Source organism: Haliotis asinina, chromosome 14, assembly GCF_037392515.1.
Source record: "Haliotis asinina isolate JCU_RB_2024 chromosome 14, JCU_Hal_asi_v2, whole genome shotgun sequence".
In the NCBI taxonomy this organism is placed as follows: domain Eukaryota; kingdom Metazoa; phylum Mollusca; class Gastropoda; order Lepetellida; family Haliotidae; genus Haliotis; species Haliotis asinina.
Window position 1 is genome coordinate 28,067,613 of NC_090293.1, and position 22,756 is coordinate 28,090,368.

The following is a 22,756-nucleotide window of genomic DNA, read 5'->3' on the forward strand; positions in this document are numbered from 1 at the left end:
CAGGGATGATAATAAGCAGATTGTGCGCTTTGAGCATCCTTTGAGCACTTTGAGCAGGATATGAAGTCCGGAAATGCGGATTAATACATATTATTAATAACCATACCAAACCATGAGTCTCATTAACCTGTCCAGACAATGACCTACTTTTCAGCCGATTCGAATTTTCTCGTCTGAAAGTGAAAATAGACATTACAAACAACTCTGGTTATACTGAATTCCAATTCAATGTTTCACATGAAAAAGTATTTACCATTGAATTTTAATTTTAAACTTTAAAAATGTCGTATTTCTATATTTTATGGCGAAGTGTAATCAGCATGACCTGAACTAAGACGTCATAGATTGTCCCTTTTGGATGAGGTCGTAAAATGATTCACAATGCATCTGGCTCACTGGTTACACCTGTTATGTGTTGTGTGCGCTTATTAGGTATAGTTCTGTAACGCACAAAGATATTGATATATCACTTCCGTACCAGGCCGTTAAAGTTTATAGCGGCAGAGCCTCGTTTTGTGATTTCCACGATTTCCAGGTTTTCGTTTGTCAGAACTCGCTGCATGACAGAGCACCCTGTGCGACGTGTTTGCAAGGATTAAAAGGAAGGAGCGTAGTACTGCAATATACAAGTCTAGATGCATCAAATCGTACTGATTTATATTTATTTATCCAGTAACTGGAATTAGTCTAAACATTCTGGACTGAACCAAGTCAATAGAAAAGGAGACAGTTGTATAGTCAGTGTCTTCACTGCCATTCCGTTCGTCAACCACACGTTGAAGGATAAAAAGATTTAAATGTGACTGGCCTGTAAGCCATATATGCCGCCATACAGGTTGTTGCAATGAACTCATGAAGATCCAGGTTAGAACTGATCTTCAGCAACCCATGCTTGGAAGAGGTGACTAACGGGATCGGGTGATCAGACTTTGTTGACACATGTCATGATATATCCTAACTGTGTACACTGATGCTAATACTGTTGATCACTTGACTGTCTGGTCCAGAATCGATTATTTACAAACCGCCGCCATATAATCGTAGCTGGAATATTGCTGAGTGCGGCGTTAAACAAGAAAACAAGTGTTACATTGTATAACCTTGTTTATTGTAAGACGTCGCTCACTGAATGCGTTGGCTGGCACTATTACTATCAACCGCCAGTCCAGAACACACACTAACGGACCGTCGTGATATCGGTAGAATATTACCGACGGCATAAAACAGCGTTCAGTTACTCTTCGACTGTGTGGCATTCCCAATGCCTTGAGACATTACACCCATCCTAAGCATCATCATCACCCGTTATGACCCCACCCCCACGTAAGCACCCCATCCCCTTTCTATACTTAGTCCACGCACCCACATTACTTTATATCATTATCAACCCCACGAGGCTTTCATGTCTGGTTTTGGTAAGAAGTATTGGAAATGAACGCTGATTAGATAAACGGAGCGTTCTGTGGCTTTGCTTAGTTATCCAGATTATGACGATGCCGACGGTGACGTGAGGGGGTGAAGCGTCTTTTTGGGGATATGTGTCATATGCCTTCTTTGTAGAAAATACTGTTATGGATGGATCATGAAATTCATATTTCACCATACCGACTGTCTGTCCCAGACTCGCTGGCTAAGCACTAAGCACAGGGACTATTCTTGATCTGTGATTGTACATATATGTTCCTCATTGGTACCATGTCATAATGCCGCGATGGCTCACAGGAATCCCCAATAGATCCCCCACTAATGTTCCCACACAGACTCCCCAGCTCCATTATGGCTGGAAGTAAACTAATTCTTACTTCGGAGACATCATGAAACCCAGGCTTACAGTTACACATCTGTCTTCCAAACCCCTGAAATTTCGGTAAACCTCCGTAACAATGACCTGTTGTCATAAAGAAATGTGTCACAAATATGTTTCTTTATTCGAAATGACACTATGAAAGATGAAAAGGACAATCCCCCATTGTGAAATTTGTTCCATGAAAAGATATATAGGTATTGATATTATATAAAATAAACGAAGCTAATGTAGAGCATGAGCGTAGAGCTCTACTTCCTCGTCAACTGTGGGTTAATATTATCTTTGTAGGATATGATCCATCCGGTTTCTAATTGGGCAGAGTGATCCAATTTATGCCCAATATGAATTTGTGAAAACGTGTAGCTGTTATTCCACAACCGTGTTTTTCAACGTTCATTACGAAAATGAGTACTCATTATTTTATATTAACTATTAACAAACAGGTAGCTGTATCCAACTGGAAGAAAAATACTTTTTGTTAAAAAATAACGCTTGACTCTCCTATCCTCCACCTCTCCAGTACCAAACTGACGCTGGTTTACTACTTTAGAAACACTTTCGGTGCCGGTATGTCTCTATTGAAGGCACACATTAACTCTACCGTTAAGTAAGGCTAATGGTTTTCGGATGGGATGATCGGGAGATTAATCTTAAGAGAACATAATTGTTAAACGAAAAACGTCCTACCACGAGTGTGTGAACGTGAATTATTTTTATTTCTGTAATTGGTTATCTCGATAACATGGTTTTCATATCTCAGTTATTCACCCAACGTCTGGCACACGCTACTGCTGATGATGGGGGTCGGAACGTCTCTGCGCGCATGTTCACTGTAAACGCCCTTCTATGAAGTCCTTTGATTGTTCATCTTGTTCGTCTCAGTTCACGAATTCTCTTTGTGCTCATTCATCTGACAAAGTCCATCCATGACTGTTTATGATGTTTGTGCACGACAACTGTTTGTGTCCTCCTAGGCCTGTTCACTATATACACTATGTCCGTCCATGCATGTTTATGATTGTTTTTCCTGTTTACAATGTCCTTTATAATTTGCATAATGTCTTGTTTTTCCACTTCACAGTATCCGTCTATAACAGCATATGAGGTCTGAGTTTTCCTTGTTTACAACGCCCGTTTAAACCTGTTCACAATGTCCGTATATTCATTTTACGTCTTTTTCCCCTGTTTACAATGCTCGTCCCTAATTGCTTATGACGTCCGTATGTCAGTTCACAACATGTGCTTCTCTTCTTTGCAATGTCCGTAAACGCATCTCTATTATGTATGGCTTTGTCTGTCTCGTACGTCCGCATATGGATGCATATTATGTGAGTCTGTCCTGTTTACAATGTCTGTTTATGATGGCACCATCTGCCTGTTTACCAAGCCTGTCAATGAATGTTAATGTACATCACAGCTCGATGTCTTTTCGTTTCATAACAGTGCAGCTGACTGTCTGTCCTTTACCAGCCAGGGAGCCATGAAATTCAGAAATACATTGTTCCTCCACTGCACTTCAACCTGCCCCCTCTCGATACTCAAGGGGGTCTCAACAAACCCTGAAGCTGGGGATTGAAATCTGCTCCCCGGCAGCTAATTCCGGCGCAATTAATGGAAGTACGAGAGGAATGATCTGATTTGGTCTTATCACCGCTTAATTGGAATGCTTAATGAAAACATTTTAAAATAGCACCAATGTGCTTTTCATGACATTCCATCTCGCGCAAGACGTTTTTTCACACACCTCGTCTCGTATCCAACAGAAGAGAAGGCTCGTTTAACACGGAAGCTTCAAGTGGTTCTGTCAGACCCTTATATAACCAGAAGGACATATCTTGACTCCTACGTCACAAACAAAGCTCTTGTCAGCCTCATAAACAATTTATTTTCACAGTCACCATTATTCCGACCGCGCCACATGTGTCATGGGCCGATCTGTTGATTATAGACGAGGAGTTCAATGAATGAGGTTGTTGTGCTACAGACAGCGTGGGGCGGGGGTTGGGGGTTGCGAGTTGGGACCGATGCGGATTGGATGGTTAAGGAGAGACAACAAACCGGAAACTAGTATCAAATAGTCCATCCGCTCCATGACGGCTGACGTAAATCTGATCTGCGGTTGCCATATACAGGAAATTACAGATGCAGGTGATCTTAAGAATGTCTTGTGTGGTTAAGTAATACGTTCCTGATTACACTACGCCGCGTCATCAGAAAACGTTCCATGACGTACCAACGTTGTATTTCTTTGTACAATTGGTGGGGTGCACGGAAAAAAACAACCGTCATTGCTTTTGAAATATACTGGACAAAAATAGTTAGGTATGTATGTAACTTTTGCAATCATAAATAGTGACATATTTATTCATTGACACTCTGATAAGATATCAATCGTAAAATACCAATATCCCCAACTTATTTCGTCCAGTATATTACCTTGACGTTACAACGCACGTGCATATGGTAATAGTTCATAATATTCATCTTTGACAGAAAGGCATATAAAACACGCAAAATGTTTTTGTATTGAAATATCGCTACGACGTATCTGGTTTTCATACCATCACCTAAATGTCACAGTTAAAATAGTAATAATGACAGACAGCCATTCCATCGAATATTTTCTTCCGACAGCAATGATATATATATATATATATATATATATATATATATATATATATATATATATATATATATATATATATATATATATATATATATATATATATATATAATAGCACCAATGTATATATAGTCCGGGAACTTTCGTGGTAGAGTGGCTCACAGTCCCCGAACCACAATATTTCCCCTTCTGCCAAGCCTTTCTGCAATGCTAAAGCCCTAAGTTAAGCAAGTTAGATTTTCTCAGGTACTGAATCTCCCTTCTCACGGGGGCTCTTTTTCTTCTTAAAAGGAACTATTTGCTTCTATGAAAATTATATGTATTCAGGGCCTGCAGGTTGGGGGTGACGGGTGAAGCGTTCGCCCGTAACACCTATTCCCGAGTTCGAGTCATGATTCTGGTATTCCCCATGACATGATTTTTTGAGGGTGTAGTTGATATGAGTATCATTGGCGCTGTTACAGATACGGGTACGAAATGATCCTCAGTAGCCCATGCTTATGAGAGGTGACTAACGGGATCGGGTGGTCAGGCTCGCTGACTTGATTGCAGATGCCATCGGTTCCCGATTGCGTAGATCGATGCTCATGTCGTTGATCACTTTATTGTTTGGTCGAGAGTAGATTATTTACAGTAGCTGGCATATTTCTGAGTCGGGCGTAAAATGAAAGTCACTTATTCGCTCACGACAGATGACGTGTACATGACGCTTTACACAACAAAATACTGTATCGCGCGAACAGTTCATACTCCATGCGTTCCCTTTTCTGCACGGCAGTAGTTCTGACCAGTTTGTATGGTTACCGTCAAAACGCATATAACAAAAGAGCTAACGCCGTTTCAGTCTTTGTACACGAGAACAATAACTGCAGACAGTCGTATGAAAGTAGCATCAAGTCAAACTCGCATTTTGACCATTGTTCAAAGCTAGCGACATTACAAACGTTTTCATGGAATTGATGAAACTTGCACGAACACCCTGGAGGCAGTGGACAATCTGATTCCAACACTGAGTAAACTGGACAACAATGTCTCCATTAATGTCTGGCAGACTCCATAAATATTAGAACAGATAGGCTTAGCGAGAACACGCAACGCACTTTGGCGTAAAAAATATTGTAACCTTTTCCAGTCAACTTACAAAGAGTAAAGGGAATGGCCTTGGAGCGTCAAACGAAAGAAACGCCAGGTAAGATTACGTCTGAAGGACGTCTTTCTTGATAGGTAGTGTAAATGGCGAGTAAATATAGTCAATGTTGTTATGAACGGTTTCAAAACCTCTTATGATAAGTTCATCGTTGAACCAAATGTTGAATGAAAAAAGATGAAAACTGATTTAGTGAGTGAGTGGGATTGGGGTTTTGTTTCAGCACTATTACAGCAATGTCGCGGAGGGGTGCACCAAGCATTCGAAATAATCGCCTGCTCGGAGGCCAAGCGCCGTTCGTTATTGCATCGGAATCTTTCCCTCCTTAATTAACGTTCAATAACTTAGTTTCACTTACTGGTATTTCAGCGCTTTGCGCAAAAGAATGTCAACACCAGTCTTTAACAAACAAAAACGACTCTCTGCGCCATAGCCTTCGCCAACTGCTTTTGGTAAAACAGTGTGAAAGTGTACAGCATAGTCTATTTTGTATTTGTTGGTTTGACTTTTAAAAAATGGCCCTGCAGATTTCTTTCAGGGCCTTTAGTTTTTTTAAGCCTGCAAGCGTCAGCGGGCGGTGATGGCCAACTGGGCGCACCAGGAATATGCTTCACACATTATACCCATGTGAGCAATCGAACCCCATAGGGGTAGCTACCATTATGGAAAAAGCCCGGGCATACACATGATTTTGGCTGAAAAGCTTGAGCAAGGCCTCAGTAATTTCTAAATATAAGCTTTGCAACCTATCGGGCTTACACGAAAAAATATTGCTTGCTGCCCTTCTGAATACGAGTATGTGGCATGACGAATGAACGTTTAACCATTAAACCATGCTAGCCAAACGCCTTGACTAAGAGACTGAGTGTGCGTGCGTGTGCGTTTGTAAGCAATACGTCCGTTTCCAAACTCCATATTAGCGTTCGAGGCCTCAACAGAAGTGTTAAGCGTCTCATCACTGTATCATTTCGTGTTTTCATCGCACGTTAAGCTGATCCGTCCTGATATAACAGAATAGTGCTGTTCAAAATGAGGGTCTGGGGTAGAATAGGCCTTTAGCAACCCAAGCTTGCCATAAAATGCGACTATGCTTGTCGTAAGAGGCGACTAAGAGGATCGGATGGTCAGACTGGCTGACTTGGTTGATACATGTCATCGGTTCCCAATTGCGCAGATCGATGCTCATGATGTTGATCACTGGATTGTCTGGTCCAGACTCGATTATTTACAGACCGCCGCCATATAGCTGGAATAGTGCTGAGTGCGGCGTAAAACTAAACTCACTCAAAGTGGCGTTGAGCTGAATCCGTAGTGTAGTGGTTAGAGCGTCCAGAGAGGGGAAGGTCGCGGGTAAGATATCAATCGTAAAATACCAATATCCCCAACTTATTTCGTCCAGTATATTACCTTGACGTTACAACGCACGTGCATATGGTAATAGTTCATAATATTCATCTTTGACAGAAAGGCATATAAAACACGCAAAATGTTTTTGTATTGAAATATCGCTACGACGTATCTGGTTTTCATACCATCACCTAAATGTCACAGTTAAAATAGTAATAATGACAGACAGCCATTCCATCGAATATTTTCTTCCGACAGCAATGATATATATATATATATATATATATATATATATATATATATATATATATATATATATAATAGCACCAATGTATATATAGTCCGGGAACTTTCGTGGTAGAGTGGCTCACAGTCCCCGAACCACAATATTTCCCCTTCTGCCAAGCCTTTCTGCAATGCTAAAGCCCTAAGTTAAGCAAGTTAGATTTTCTCAGGTACTGAATCTCCCTTCTCACGGGGGCTCTTTTTCTTCTTAAAAGGAACTATTTGCTTCTATGAAAATTATATGTATTCAGGGCCTGCAGGTTGGGGGTGACGGGTGAAGCGTTCGCCCGTAACACCTATTCCCGAGTTCGAGTCATGATTCTGGTATTCCCCATGACATGATTTTTTGAGGGTGTAGTTGATATGAGTATCATTGGCGCTGTTACAGATACGGGTACGAAATGATCCTCAGTAGCCCATGCTTATGAGAGGTGACTAACGGGATCGGGTGGTCAGGCTCGCTGACTTGATTGCAGATGCCATCGGTTCCCGATTGCGTAGATCGATGCTCATGTCGTTGATCACTTTATTGTTTGGTCGAGAGTAGATTATTTACAGTAGCTGGCATATTTCTGAGTCGGGCGTAAAATGAAAGTCACTTATTCGCTCACGACAGATGACGTGTACATGACGCTTTACACAACAAAATACTGTATCGCGCGAACAGTTCATACTCCATGCGTTCCCTTTTCTGCACGGCAGTAGTTCTGACCAGTTTGTATGGTTACCGTCAAAACGCATATAACAAAAGAGCTAACGCCGTTTCAGTCTTTGTACACGAGAACAATAACTGCAGACAGTCGTATGAAAGTAGCATCAAGTCAAACTCGCATTTTGACCATTGTTCAAAGCTAGCGACATTACAAACGTTTTCATGGAATTGATGAAACTTGCACGAACACCCTGGAGGCAGTGGACAATCTGATTCCAACACTGAGTAAACTGGACAACAATGTCTCCATTAATGTCTGGCAGACTCCATAAATATTAGAACAGATAGGCTTAGCGAGAACACGCAACGCACTTTGGCGTAAAAAATATTGTAACCTTTTCCAGTCAACTTACAAAGAGTAAAGGGAATGGCCTTGGAGCGTCAAACGAAAGAAACGCCAGGTAAGATTACGTCTGAAGGACGTCTTTCTTGATAGGTAGTGTAAATGGCGAGTAAATATAGTCAATGTTGTTATGAACGGTTTCAAAACCTCTTATGATAAGTTCATCGTTGAACCAAATGTTGAATGAAAAAAGATGAAAACTGATTTAGTGAGTGAGTGGGATTGGGGTTTTGTTTCAGCACTATTACAGCAATGTCGCGGAGGGGTGCACCAAGCATTCGAAATAATCGCCTGCTCGGAGGCCAAGCGCCGTTCGTTATTGCATCGGAATCTTTCCCTCCTTAATTAACGTTCAATAACTTAGTTTCACTTACTGGTATTTCAGCGCTTTGCGCAAAAGAATGTCAACACCAGTCTTTAACAAACAAAAACGACTCTCTGCGCCATAGCCTTCGCCAACTGCTTTTGGTAAAACAGTGTGAAAGTGTACAGCATAGTCTATTTTGTATTTGTTGGTTTGACTTTTAAAAAATGGCCCTGCAGATTTCTTTCAGGGCCTTTAGTTTTTTTAAGCCTGCAAGCGTCAGCGGGCGGTGATGGCCAACTGGGCGCACCAGGAATATGCTTCACACATTATACCCATGTGAGCAATCGAACCCCATAGGGGTAGCTACCATTATGGAAAAAGCCCGGGCATACACATGATTTTGGCTGAAAAGCTTGAGCAAGGCCTCAGTAATTTCTAAATATAAGCTTTGCAACCTATCGGGCTTACACGAAAAAATATTGCTTGCTGCCCTTCTGAATACGAGTATGTGGCATGACGAATGAACGTTTAACCATTAAACCATGCTAGCCAAACGCCTTGACTAAGAGACTGAGTGTGCGTGCGTGTGCGTTTGTAAGCAATACGTCCGTTTCCAAACTCCATATTAGCGTTCGAGGCCTCAACAGAAGTGTTAAGCGTCTCATCACTGTATCATTTCGTGTTTTCATCGCACGTTAAGCTGATCCGTCCTGATATAACAGAATAGTGCTGTTCAAAATGAGGGTCTGGGGTAGAATAGGCCTTTAGCAACCCAAGCTTGCCATAAAATGCGACTATGCTTGTCGTAAGAGGCGACTAAGAGGATCGGATGGTCAGACTGGCTGACTTGGTTGATACATGTCATCGGTTCCCAATTGCGCAGATCGATGCTCATGATGTTGATCACTGGATTGTCTGGTCCAGACTCGATTATTTACAGACCGCCGCCATATAGCTGGAATAGTGCTGAGTGCGGCGTAAAACTAAACTCACTCAAAGTGGCGTTGAGCTGAATCCGTAGTGTAGTGGTTAGAGCGTCCAGAGAGGGGAAGGTCGCGGGTTCGATCCCCTGCCACGTCCTTTACCAAAAGACGCACAAATATGGGGCGTGCTGGTCCCTGTCTGGCGTTCCACATTAATGGATACAAGTACTTGGCGTCAGTACAATGTGTCCGTATGGGGTATTCGTGCTTAACTGTGCCATGGCATCTGGGTGAGCTAGCACTATAAAACCGGTCTGGGCTAGTACAAGCAGCCGTACGTCGTAAACGACGTTAAACCATGATTTCACATCACCATCTCAAAGTGGAGTCACTCACTCACTCAATGCAGATTTGCGGATGAAATGTATGCGATATCCATACACCAGATAACGGAGGGTGAGTGGGTTTAGTTTTACGCCACTTTTAGCAATATTTCAGTAATACTGGGGTACACTTCAAGTGGGCTTCACAGATTGCACCCATTTGGAGATCGAACCTGGGCACTCGGTGTGACGAGCGGTCACTTTAACCACTAGGCCACGCCAACACCCTCAAACGGAGGATGAACTAAGATGTGGTTACTGGGCTGTAGAGCAGAAGTCTACAAGAAAGACATTCCATTAAATACGAAGACGACAGAACTAACAGTTTATGCAGTATAAAATATGTCAGATTAAATGTTCTCCGTTTTCCTATAATAAGAATTATCCCACAGATAATATATATATATATATATATATATATATATATATATATATATATATATGTATATAGTTATTTATGTTTTGTGTAGAAATCCGTGTAAACGATCCAATTCCTTCTCCCGCTACTGCCTTGTACCATCGCTGTAAATTAGACGATCTAGACAAGAAGTAGACGCTGGGACTAGACGATCTAGACAAGAAGTAGACGCTGGGACTAAGACGAAGAAGTCACTGTCAAGTCATCAGTCATTTTAAAGCTCTCTGGCAGAAGCCATTCTAGTGAAATGAGTGGTAATAGCGGAAGCAATTAACACAGCCATATCTGTCGACCTAATACCGGTACGTCTGTTGACTTAAACCCCCGCAGCCTCGACAACGACCGCTGTTTTTCCTCTATAGGTCACAGTCCGTTCCGTTTGACCGCGTCACCCCCACCAGTGACATTGCTACGATGTACGTGACTAAGCAACGGCGTATTGGTGTACCCGACGATGCTGCCACAAATACCACCACCGGCATGACGTACGACCTCGCAGAGCTCTCCCTGTTTCTTATCACTTTTTAAGTGAGGTCTATCAAGTACTTGCATAATCACAATTTGTAATCTCTTTCAAACTGCGTTAATTTTGCCTTCAACCGGAAGTGTATCCCGGTCATCACGTCACTCCGCGTTATTGACGAGAACACGCGATATTTCGGGATGCTGACGTTGAATGAAAATGTAAAATAACTTTTAGCTCGAAAGAAGAGCCCTCGTTGCTATAATACAAGGCAATCCAAGCTTTGTGGTACCTTCTTGGGTAACAATATAACAATATTTCTCGGCATGTCGAACCGCGGGGGGTAGCTCTATAAACGGGCGGATTTGAACAAATCGGCAGGGGGTTGTCGGAGTATTCATAGAACGAAGCGTAGGAGGAAGCTGGTATGGGTGAAAAAGAACGTTTGTTGTAAGTTCTAGAGCGCCGAGTCCGGAAGAGGGCTAATGGTTGCTGGTGTTGAGATCGTATTGGTGATGTGTGAATAGGAGCTGATGTTGGTTTGGAGGAGAGAGATGTTCATGACAGAGAGGGTGGGTTAGGCAGTCAATACATGGGGTGCTGGTAAAAGTGTCATCAAGGGTGGGTCGTAAAACCAGGATTGTGGGGTACTGTTAGGTCTAATTCTGTTGGTCGTGTAATTCCATTGCGCAGTTGACAAACGAATGTCATCACGTTGCAAACGAAAGAAACAAGACAAACCGGTGACTGATATTAGGAGCGCCGCCCATAAATCATTTAGACAGTAGACTGAGTCACTGTCAGACCACCCAGACATAAACGGGAGGGGTAGAGGAACTGATAATACTAGAATGTTCGATATCCTTCTGGTCTGAAAGCCTGTTATATCGCCTGACTAAGTGATGAACGCCTGTTACTACATTCCAGCAATGTGACAGAGCCTGTGAACCCATGCTTGTAAGCGGCGACTAACGGGATCGGAGAGTCAGGCTCGCTAACTTGGCTGAAACATGTCATCGTATCCCAGTTGCGTAGGACGATGCTCATGCCGTTGATCACTATATTGTCTGGTCGAGATTCGATTAATTACTGACCGCCGCCATTCAGCTGGAATATTGCCGTGTGTGGCGTAAAACTGAACTCAATTGTATCTTTCACTGAGGCTCGCCAAATGTATGTGTGAAAAGACTAAAAACCAAACTGGTTGTACTTCGATTAAAGAAAACCGTGTATTTGTATATTTGTTTCATATTAGCACAGTATTAATCGTAATCGCTCATCATTCTTGATAGCATAGCCCTGTAAATGAATGGAACCACATTATCAATATGAACAGAGGAGACGCGCGAGTCGCCATTCCGGTTGTCCCGAAATAGACCGAGAAGTCGCCACTTAAATATGATTGGCAGTAAAAATTTCCCACAGTGTACAAAACAAGTGCACTGGCGACAGCGAATTTCCCCTAGAATTTGTCTGAACCCCAGAAACGTGTTGCCATTTCTGCAACTGGGTTCCGTCTAAACGCGCAAAACAGACAATGCTACAAGACCTGTCAAGTTATGGGATTATTTCCAGCATTTATTTCCCCAACTTTGTATAAAATTGCAGATACTATTTACAAACATCGCTGAAGTTAATATACAGTAAGACTGTACACTATTCATTTATCTTCCGTATAGTTTCATGAACAAGACGTTTGTAAAGTCTGAAAGACTTCCTGATGACGTGTATGGTCAAAGTGCTTGCAGGCATAAGCAAGCACATTCTGATTGGTTGGCCGCAATTTTTGGACACAAGGGCGAGTCACGGATAGGGCGAGTGGTAACGAATGCCCAATTTTCGACCATTGCCTGCCCAGCGTGTTGCAAGAACCAACTGCGAGAGCAGACGATACTATGTAGGATGTACTGGAAGGCGTTCCTGGCCTGTATTCACCTCTGGGCAACAAGTACAGACGGGTTTTTTTTTGTGTGTGTGTGTATAAGACTATGATTGACGAACACTTGGGTAAGGACATCCGCGTGTGTTTGTTTCTCGCTATCAGATAACAAAAAGTCGATTTCTAGATGGTAATTTGCCTTTAGCTTCGAGATCATCATCTCTATTAACGTGGCAATACATCATTTAACCGCCGACTGTCAAGATACATTGTTGAGACACGCTGTGAATGTACTCGCCCATTTACGCTGGGCTGTTTAATATTTTGGTGTGATTTTGAAAGACAGATAGATCCTTTTCTCACTGTGCCAATTCATCTAAAGGGTTGAAACGGGTAAAGAAAAAAATACTTGTCCAATATTTCTAGAACACATTATCTTGGTAGTGAAAAACAGAATGTAGCCTTAAACAACAGACAAACCAACCAACCAGTAAAGTATATTTCTACCCTAGAATACTAAATGGACGTCCCCTTAGCAACATTGACTCAAAACGCCTGTCAAACCAAACAGCTGGCTACGTGGTATAGCGTAATATGCCAAGTAAAGTAGATCCAGTTTTTGTATGGACAATGGTCAGAGGCACTAATTCAGTACCGGATATTGATTGACCCTGTAGTGCATTCACCGTCTTACGTTAGAAGATTCTTTCACACGAAAACTCCATTGTAGCGTCTTTTTCAACCAATGAGCTATGTAAAGATCTTCTCTTTATCTATACCCTATCGATACATCGAGTGACTATTTCCGGATGTTTATGAATGATATGTCGACGTCTTCTTTAGTCGACAGCAAATAGAGATGTAAAATAAGCGTTAACAAAGCATGAGATCAGCCACAGTTATACTGCCGACTTTCACAAGAGGATTCTATGGAGAATGTCAAACTGCCCCATTGGATTAGCTGCCAGAGTGTGGATCAGGAGGACACAATGGCTGCTGGGAATAGGTATTACGTGCTCATGATATTGTTCACTAGTCTTGTCCAGACACGATGCCGCCGTCAATGAACGGGCCATTCATGCAATAACCAAAATATGCGATACTAATCTGCTCGTGAATTGCTCATTTTTGTGGGAATCAAGCAGATATTTAATTACTTTAACCTACCGTTAAAATGACCTCAAACTTATCACTGTTTAGTTCGTGGCAAGTGGCAATGACCAATCAACATTTACATGTTTGTTCAGTTGGGTGAGTGAGTTTTTATGCCGCCTGTAGCAATATGCCAGTCTGGGGCGAACCCAGCAAAGAAATCAAGTGTAGGCACATCTGAGTGAGTGAGTGCGTGTTACGCACGAGACCTCTGGGTAGGGGTTGGGGTCATTTCTAGACAGCTATATTTTCCTGAAATTGATTATTTCAAACTTTTCATAAACACATATTTCAGCGATAAAGGGAAGTTACTGAAACTGAACTGACAAATGTAGTATTCTAACAAATATTATAGCACCTTTATGCAATGGCGGAATAGCCATTTACTATTTATTTGGCCATGACAAGTGATGCACCAACTGAAGAATAAGTGTAGGCATGTGCCTAATATGTCTAATGGCAGGTACGCTACTGCCAGCAATATCGCGGTGGGAACATAAAAAATAAGACTACGAATAATCGAACTCGGGTCATCGGCGTGTCGACAAACGCCTTAACCACTAGACTTCCCCACCTCTACTCACGTACGTTATAAACGTATTTCAATTCATATGAAAGGTTCTCTTTCCGACAATCCTCGGGATTCGAACCCGGTTAGAACCTTAATGTGGAGCACATTACATATCTACTTGGCGTCACTTTCCACATGACGCTGAAATGCCCTGATGTAAGTGTAATACTATCGAAACCCGCGTCAATACCAACTATTGAACAGCATTGTATTCCCACCAACCTAGCACTTTCTCCAATGCTAAAGACTTAAATAAAGCAAGATTAGATTTTCTCAGATTCCAAGTCTCCCATTTCATTGGTGCTCCTTTTCAAAATAAAAGGAATTATTTGTTTCGATCACAATTACAATATCTTTAGAGAATAAATCCAACTACCACTAGAATGTGTCGGTAAAAACGGATAAAATCGGGTGGTGAGGCAGTCTTGAGCTTCTAACGTTCGCTCTTCGTCACGGACCCGGGTTCTGTACACAATTGCGAGGTTAAAAGCGGAGCAAACCTCAAAACTAGCGAAAAAACCCAAACTCACTCACGCATAAAACGTATCCCGTGATGTATAGCAGTCTGTACCTTGCCTTGCCTCTGGCGGAAGTGAGCGGAAACATTTGCTTTACCTGCCACGTTCACTTCCGGTTTTCAAGGATGAGTGTCAGAGTGTGCCGGCATTGAAAGATGGCCTCAGATTGCTTTAGATACAGTTCACTTTCAGTGTTTTTATGTTTAGGCGGATGCCTTAAAGAGCTTCGTCAGGAAATTATGACCGAGAACTTTTTTTCTGGCTGTTGTAAAACTGATGTTTTAATGGGGCACCTAATGAAACCGTCTTCAGTCCGTGGTTACTGGGCGATTAAGTTTTGAGCGCGTGGTGGGTGTTCGCTCGTCGAACAAAGTGGAAAGGCAAGTCTAGCATGGTTTACTGGTGGGGATTGTGGAAGACGACTACCCAGGCAATTTTCCGAAAAAATATCGCCAACACGCTAAAGGTAAAAAACGGATTAGTGTGGGCGTGTTCCAAAAAAAAGTAGAAGCACGGGGCACTTATACGTGTTTGTTTAATTCGTTAATTCGTTGTTAGTCTCTTGAGGTACGTCCAGTCAAGAGTGAGTGAGTATGGTTTTACGCCGCTTTAGCAATATTCCAGCAATATTACGTGGGACACCAGAAATGGGCTTCACAGATTGGACCCATGTGGGGATTCGAACCCGGGTCTTTGGCGTGACGAGATAAGGCTTTAGCCACAAGGCTATCACAATCCCTTGTTCCATCAAGGTCCTCAGTTAATGACTTTTGACATTTTTAGGAAGGGTATGCTGTTGTGATTTATTTAAGTCACAGGTAAGTGTGCTAGCCTTTACTAGTCTGGCTCACAGTCCCTGAACCACATTATTTTCCCTATTTCCAAGCCCTCGCTGCATTGCTATTTCAATTTATATGGGTTAGTGGGTTAGTTTGTTACTATACATACATACATACATACATACATACATACATACATACATACATACATACATACATACATACATACATACATACATACATACATACACTTTTCAGTGTGTTACTTTGTTCAACAGAAGTGACAAAACTATTTCGAAAATTACAGCTCAAGAAAGCTCGCCTAAAAGCAGAATTCTTAGTTTGATTCGGAAAATACCACTATCATGTGTTTTTTATCATGGTATATTAGGGTTGATATAGACTGTCCGCGAAAAGCTGTCCCTCCCAAAGGAATGTCAAGCATTCACGTGAACGAACAATGGTAATGGTAAAGTCAAAACAGAGAATTGCATCGGACATAATGTTTGACACGGTTGTTGAAATGTTATGTTAAAAAGTCATCCATGTTTTGAATGTGTAGGACGTTTATTGCTTGAACCCCTTTATATGCTTGACTCTAATGACTTTCTTTGAAATCTCGATTCTAAGGTCAAGCATTATATACAGTTTGTTGTTTTCAGTTGCTTTCAATATTCCCAAATCGTCTTGAACCCCTGAAAATAGCAATCTTACACTATCTTTTTAGGACGGATGTAGTAACAAACGCCAGCAGATAAAGGAATAAAGTTTTTCAGTGAGTTTTGACAGCACTGAAGTTCGTGTTTTCCTGAAATTACCAAAATGCTTGTCAATCTTTTGAGGTTTCAGAGTGTTCGTGGAATTAATTCACTTGTCTCAAAATAATTCCTTCCTTTAGTCTTTCAAGGATTATGGTAAATCTTTGAGAAAGCGATTTGTTGGTCAAGTTGTTGATGCCAGCAATGTATCTCTCTTTAACTAGTATTTTATTGACCTTTGGAATTTAGTATAAATCGGGGAATGACAGTACGGGGGCGCTGACACATTTCTTTCTCGGCACAAATACTGGTCTTTTATGCAGTAGTCGTACGCATTATTTGATAAGTCGCTTACACCAAAGTTCTTTGATCAAAATGTATTTTGTTTGAAGGGGATACGTTAAGTTTATAGAAGACACAAATCTGAGTTGCTCCTCTAAATCCCTCGCAGAATCCATGACATTTAACGTAATTGAACCGGAAGTTGCATGTCTTGAAGTATTAGTATGTCCATTGAATATGCGCAACAATTCATTCTCGAAACGGATGTTTAAGTCGCTATGCTGTTATTAACCCAGTCTTAGAATCATTTTTCATTATCAGCTCCATGGGGATTGTGCAACCAACGGCCGTCTGTAAATAATCGAGTTTAGACCAGACAATCCAGTGATCAACAACGTGATCATCGATCTATCTTGGAGCAATATCACAGCAAGGAGGCCACAAGAAATGGACAGTACTGTTCTCTGTGAATCCGCCAGGATTTTATCTTTTTCAGAATCAATGGAAATAATGTCCTTCGTATGTATTGCGGACTCAGAAGCGGTCAGAAAGTATATTTTATATAATGACTCTACAGTTGACCGATGTCGTATGAACCCGGAAAATAGCTTTCAGCGGTAGGTGTCACGGTTTTTGTAAGATGAATATTTGACATGATAAGCACTCTATTTGGCAAAAATAAGTTAGCGTCACTATTTAAAAGTTATTTAAAAACATTCCTGTAATCGTAAAATGGGATGAGGGAGTAGTATATTTTTATCTTGCAGAATTTGTATAGAGGAATGAGAACGTATTTTTCCCATTTCAGAGATTCTACAGCGCTATCAGCAAATGATAGTAAACGAAGGCGTAATTGCAGATATATCATTGGCGTAATTGCAGATATATCATTGGCGTTGCTGGTCTTGTTAGCCTTGTCGGCGTTGTTGTCTTCTCCCAGGTGGTTTCAACATAATTACAGGTTATACCTCCAGGCTGTCCGGTCAGTCGCATAAAGATTTAGTGGACAAATATGAGAGCTAGATGCAGGGTTAATGAGTGGGCAATACGTGTCATCAAACAATGGCTTACCGTAAACTGGCCGCCTGGAATAGCGGGAAAAGGGAACGTAGAACCCGTATGTAGTGGTCAGCACGGCAAACAGGACACACAGACAACGCTGTATGCTCACCAGCATATCTGAAACAGACAAATGAAAACTGTGGAATGGACGCCCGTCTGAAGAAAGCGACAAAACAATAAAACCCACTGCAAACGTGACACAAGTGGGCGGGAATGAATTGTGTGCTCGTCTGATTTGTCTGTTGTTTAACGCAATATTCCAGCTGCATAGCGTCGGTCTGCATATACAGTGGAAGCTGTCAAAATCGGCAGCTGTCCCATCCGGCAAGCTGTCAACACCGGCATAAAATCACAGTCCCATCCGTGACATGTACGTTTATCATCAGCTCTACAATCCGACACACTTTCTATACTGGATTGTTTATTCAGTCCCAATGAGTGCCAGTTTAGACAGCTTCCACTGTGTGTGGACCAGTAATCAACCGCATGGACGTCGATATATATACAGCTATGATATGATGACGTATCAACCAAGCCAGCGATCCTGACGACCCGATCCTGTTTTCTCCTCAAACATGCATGGGTGCTCCTCACTGATGTATTTTTGCTTAAATAGGAAAGCTACAAAACTAAACAGGAAAGGCTAAAAAGACGATCGATTGAAACACAAAGCATGCACATCCGAGCAAAAGAAAGTACACCTTTGGAAATTTGATTTGACCAAAAATTATAAACGTTAACAAAACAATACTTCAGAAGCAAGAGTAACAACTGTCAACCTGCGGTTCCGGCTGAAGCTGAGGGTTCAGAGCCATGTCCTGTAACCTGTACCCAAATAAATCGTTGTGGGCCCACAGGCAAGTGTGTTTGAAGAGAGAGATCTATCTCAACCGTAAACAGCCCGCCCTGTTGCGTCACAGTTATATATACATTCAGTTAATTCACACATTCAATTTTCGTTTTGGGCTCTCATCATTCCATGATGGGGAAGCTACCCGTGGTCAGTTCAGTTGGTATCTTTGGCGAGGATTCATTCTCTGCATTGATCGTGTGAAATACCAGGGACAGTGTTGTAATGGGATAAATTGTTCCCTAAATCACAAACATAGATTTGAATGTATTGATCTTCAGAATATCGGAAACTACAGGCAAGAAAAATATACATACATTGCATATCCTTCCAAATAGTTATTTAATGATTGTGCAGAAAGAGTTGATGACCTTGCTTATGGACCTCTAAAACATCTTGGCACAACATGGCGGCAGCTTCACGTTGCAAAACCGCATCTACTCATTCCTAACCATGGTTCTGGATACATTTAAGGACAAGTTAAGGACCATGTTGTTTTCATACTGAACGTCCAGTATAACCACAAAATCAAATCCACAGTCGAAGGAGGTGCCTTGTATGCATCCCCAAGACGTATTGTTACTGAACAGCCAATATGACCGCCCAATCCACAATGAGGCTCCTAGTCGATGTGAAACATCGATTGGACAAAGATCACAAAGTTCTAGCCCTGCAGAACAGACCCCTAGTCGAGCGTGAAATATTGATTGGACAAAGATCACAAAGGTCTAGCCCTGCAGAACAGACGTTATAACAACCAGATCCCTAATCGAATATGAAACATTGACGGGACAAAGATCACAAAGTTCTAGCAGCTAGAACTGCCGTTACAGCCACACAATCCACAATCCGACCCCTAATCGAACATTAAACATTAAATGCACAAAAATCACAAAGTCCTAGCAGCTAGAACATCCAATGTGGCCACAGGATACACGATCATAACTGTGGTCCACGAAGTCACACAGCTACACACTACAGAGAAATATGGTTAATGGATCATTTCATTTCACTCATTTTCGCTGCCATGATGCTGGAATATTTCCAAGTGCGATTTTAAACAACAACAAAAACACGCTTATTTTCTTCCTAACAATGGTGCTTTTCATATGATCATTCTAATCACTATTATCTATATAGTTCTATGGCTCCATACTCCATTCCCTATCCGTTGTACCCCGTTCCTACCCCTATTCAACTCATCTCACATACCCGTTATTAGATCTTTCCCAATACGCTATTGCCTCGGGCAGACGAAGCTGTATTATTCTCACATAATTGACACAGCAAACTTGCTATTTTTTCCACTTCAAACAGAATTGAGTTTTGTTTTGAGTCCTAATTGAATAGAGGAAATTGTTTTATTGGTGAAGCGGCCCGCAATAGTCGCACGGAACTGGCCGGGAAGTTATTTTCAGAACGTCAATGAAGAGTATACAATCGTTTCGTCCGTTGCCGCTATATATAGATATAAATGCTGATGAATCTAAAATTTTCTTCATTCAGATAATATTTACCATCACTTGACCCATCTTTGCGGTTTATGTCGGTAATCAATGGTTTCTTATGCTTCTCTGACGTAAAAGTGCTTCGGGCAAGGAGTAATTGCCTTGACGTGTCGCTAGGTGTTGGTAAGAGACTGTGACGTCATAGCGCGAGGACGGACGGCGTCAGCACGCGCTCGTTCCGCCAGTAGTCGACAGCAAGCAGACGACAGGAAATGGTCGGTAATAGGCAATAAATGTATGGATTTCAAACATATACAAATTGAACTCAATAGAGTTTACCAATAGATAGGAATAGGGTGGGTCGATTGAGAGCTGAGAGATAGCCAATATTGACCATGAGAACGGAAATGTATGGAAGAGTGTACGGGTAAAACGGTTCTCTATTCTGAGAAGTCGATCGCTGAATAGCCGAACTTAACAACGATTGTGATTACTCGCAAAGACTTCCAAGTTCTCCAACGTCAATTCACCTTGTTATTGCAGTGTTTTCTTAAAGGAAGTTTGTTTTCTTTGAATATGCATTTTATTGGCATGAAAGTGGCAGTATTAAGTACGTTCAAGGATACAGTTAGACATGTACTCTAGTGTTTAGTTTTCAACTCAAGATACTTCAGTCTTGATTAACCTTGGAAGAAAATGGTTTCATTGATGGCGATATTAATAATGTTTGATGTAATTAATGGACCATATTTCAATGGTGATATTTCTCACCTACGTCTTCAAGTTGGCGTTGCCATTAACCAACGCTGCCGTTTCAAATGGCACATAAAAACGACTACATGAAGCTAGCGCAGGCATACTGTAATAAGTACATTAAAGCCTACGTGCATTAAACAGTAAAGCAAGTACTTTGACTTCCTAAAGAAATAATGATTAATGATGAATATACAAGGAAACATTGATTACAAAGGCACTTTAATGGCCTTTCACCTGAGAAACGTAATAACTCCTCAAAGAATTAAATAATCCCTTTCCACACAGTAAAAAAAAAAAATTCATTAATTGAAGAGGTGTATCAACTTCAAACTGGTTCATTAAGATCAATATTTTAACAGTTAAATGAACTGAAGGCGATGCACAAGTGTGTCCTTCATTGCGATCACGCTGACCATTCGGTTGGCGCGTCCTTGGACGACGAGGTGAAGGTCATCTGAATATCACACGTAAACGCGCCATAACGCCGTGCCATAGTTCCGTATTAAATATTGAATAAAGCTATTTTTTTCATTCAAATCACTGGGACGTTTCAGACAGACCTTGACCTGAAGCTTTTTTAACAGAAATAGCAATAATTAATTCATTGAAAGAGCGACTTACAAAGTTGACCTGATCCACGATAACTGTATTGTTATTCAGGGTGCTTGTCCAGAATATTCTAATAGACAAAGTTAAGGGTTTTTAACTTTTTCAAATGTACTCTTGTTTTTTTAAGTGAATGGCTTTAGTTTTACGCCGTTTTTATCAATATTCCAGGAATATCTAGGCGGGAAACACTAGAAATGGACTTCACACATTGTACCCATGTGGAGAATCGAACCCGTATCTTTGGCGCGACGAGCGAACACTTTAACCACTGGGCTACCCCACCGCCCTTGTTTTGGAGCTCTGTATACCCTGTTAAAACGTAAACTACCAAAAATGACCTCAAAGATGACTTGTTATATTTTACGAGAAATGTCTAAAAAGAACATCTTAAAATATAACAATCCATCACTCATGTCAACCAGGTCATTCAAATATTCCATGTTGTCTTTTTTTTCAAAACATCATGATCTGTGGCAATCTAACAGTTAATGGATATCCTAAGTTTATAGGGAGACAGCGTTACGTCGTCACGTGTTATTTTGCATTAATCTGTGTGGCTTGGAACACTTAACCTGTCTCACTTCCGGGGTCATCCTATATTTATCTGGCACGCGTGGCATATTGTTCAAATGGGTGTTAAACGTCCCTCACTCACACCCTCTTTATCCTGTCACACAAAACTGGCGAAGTCCCTTGTAACCGCTCTTGACGTCTTAAACCACGGGTTTGATTTCCCAGGTGGGCACGCCGTTTTTTTCTGGTGTGAACCTCCGTGTTATTGTTGAGAACGGGGTAAAACTGAACCTATTCATCCAATGACTCATTTCCTTTGAAGAAGCCAAAGTGTCCTCAACACGTTGTCAAGTACCGTATCTTAAGTACCGTATACCTTAATACCAAAATCTGCATCGCGTCACAATGGCGTGTATAGTTACAACGCTAGAAACTAGAACGATGCGCCGTCTGAAAAAGCCGAAAATACATGCACTTACCAAAAATATACAATAACCTATTTATTGCGATGTTTGATGTTCAGCAGGCAGGGGTAATTTCATACAGGTTGAGAATTATTCGAAAAAAAATTACCTCCATGTAGAAAAGAAAACAATGGGCATTTTTTTTAGCATTTTACATTGTAAACTAACGCTGAAAGTTCCAATGAATAAAGTCAAAGCCTATTAACGCTGGTAGACTAGACAGTGATGCTAGTTTCAGATGAACATTTTCTTCACAAGTCAAACAGTGTCATCTAAAAATCAAGCCACCCAAACATAAATGAGTTTCGTACTTCCGGGCCGATCGGCAGTATTTTCCGAAGTTGGACAACCTCGTTT

The 22,756-nt window shown here is 41.4% G+C and overlaps 1 protein-coding gene across 1 annotated transcript in view; it reads right to left on the reverse strand.

Moving 5' to 3' along the window:
- The window catches only part of LOC137261149 (uncharacterized), a 66,492-nt gene that overhangs the window by 21,672 nt on the left and 22,064 nt on the right, over positions 1-22,756 (reverse strand). The window contains exon 2 of the mRNA XM_067798851.1: positions 17,769-17,876. Within this exon, the coding sequence (XP_067654952.1) occupies positions 17,769-17,874 (106 nt within the window). The 5' untranslated portion in view covers positions 17,875-17,876. The remainder of the gene's footprint in view (positions 1-17,768; positions 17,877-22,756) is intronic.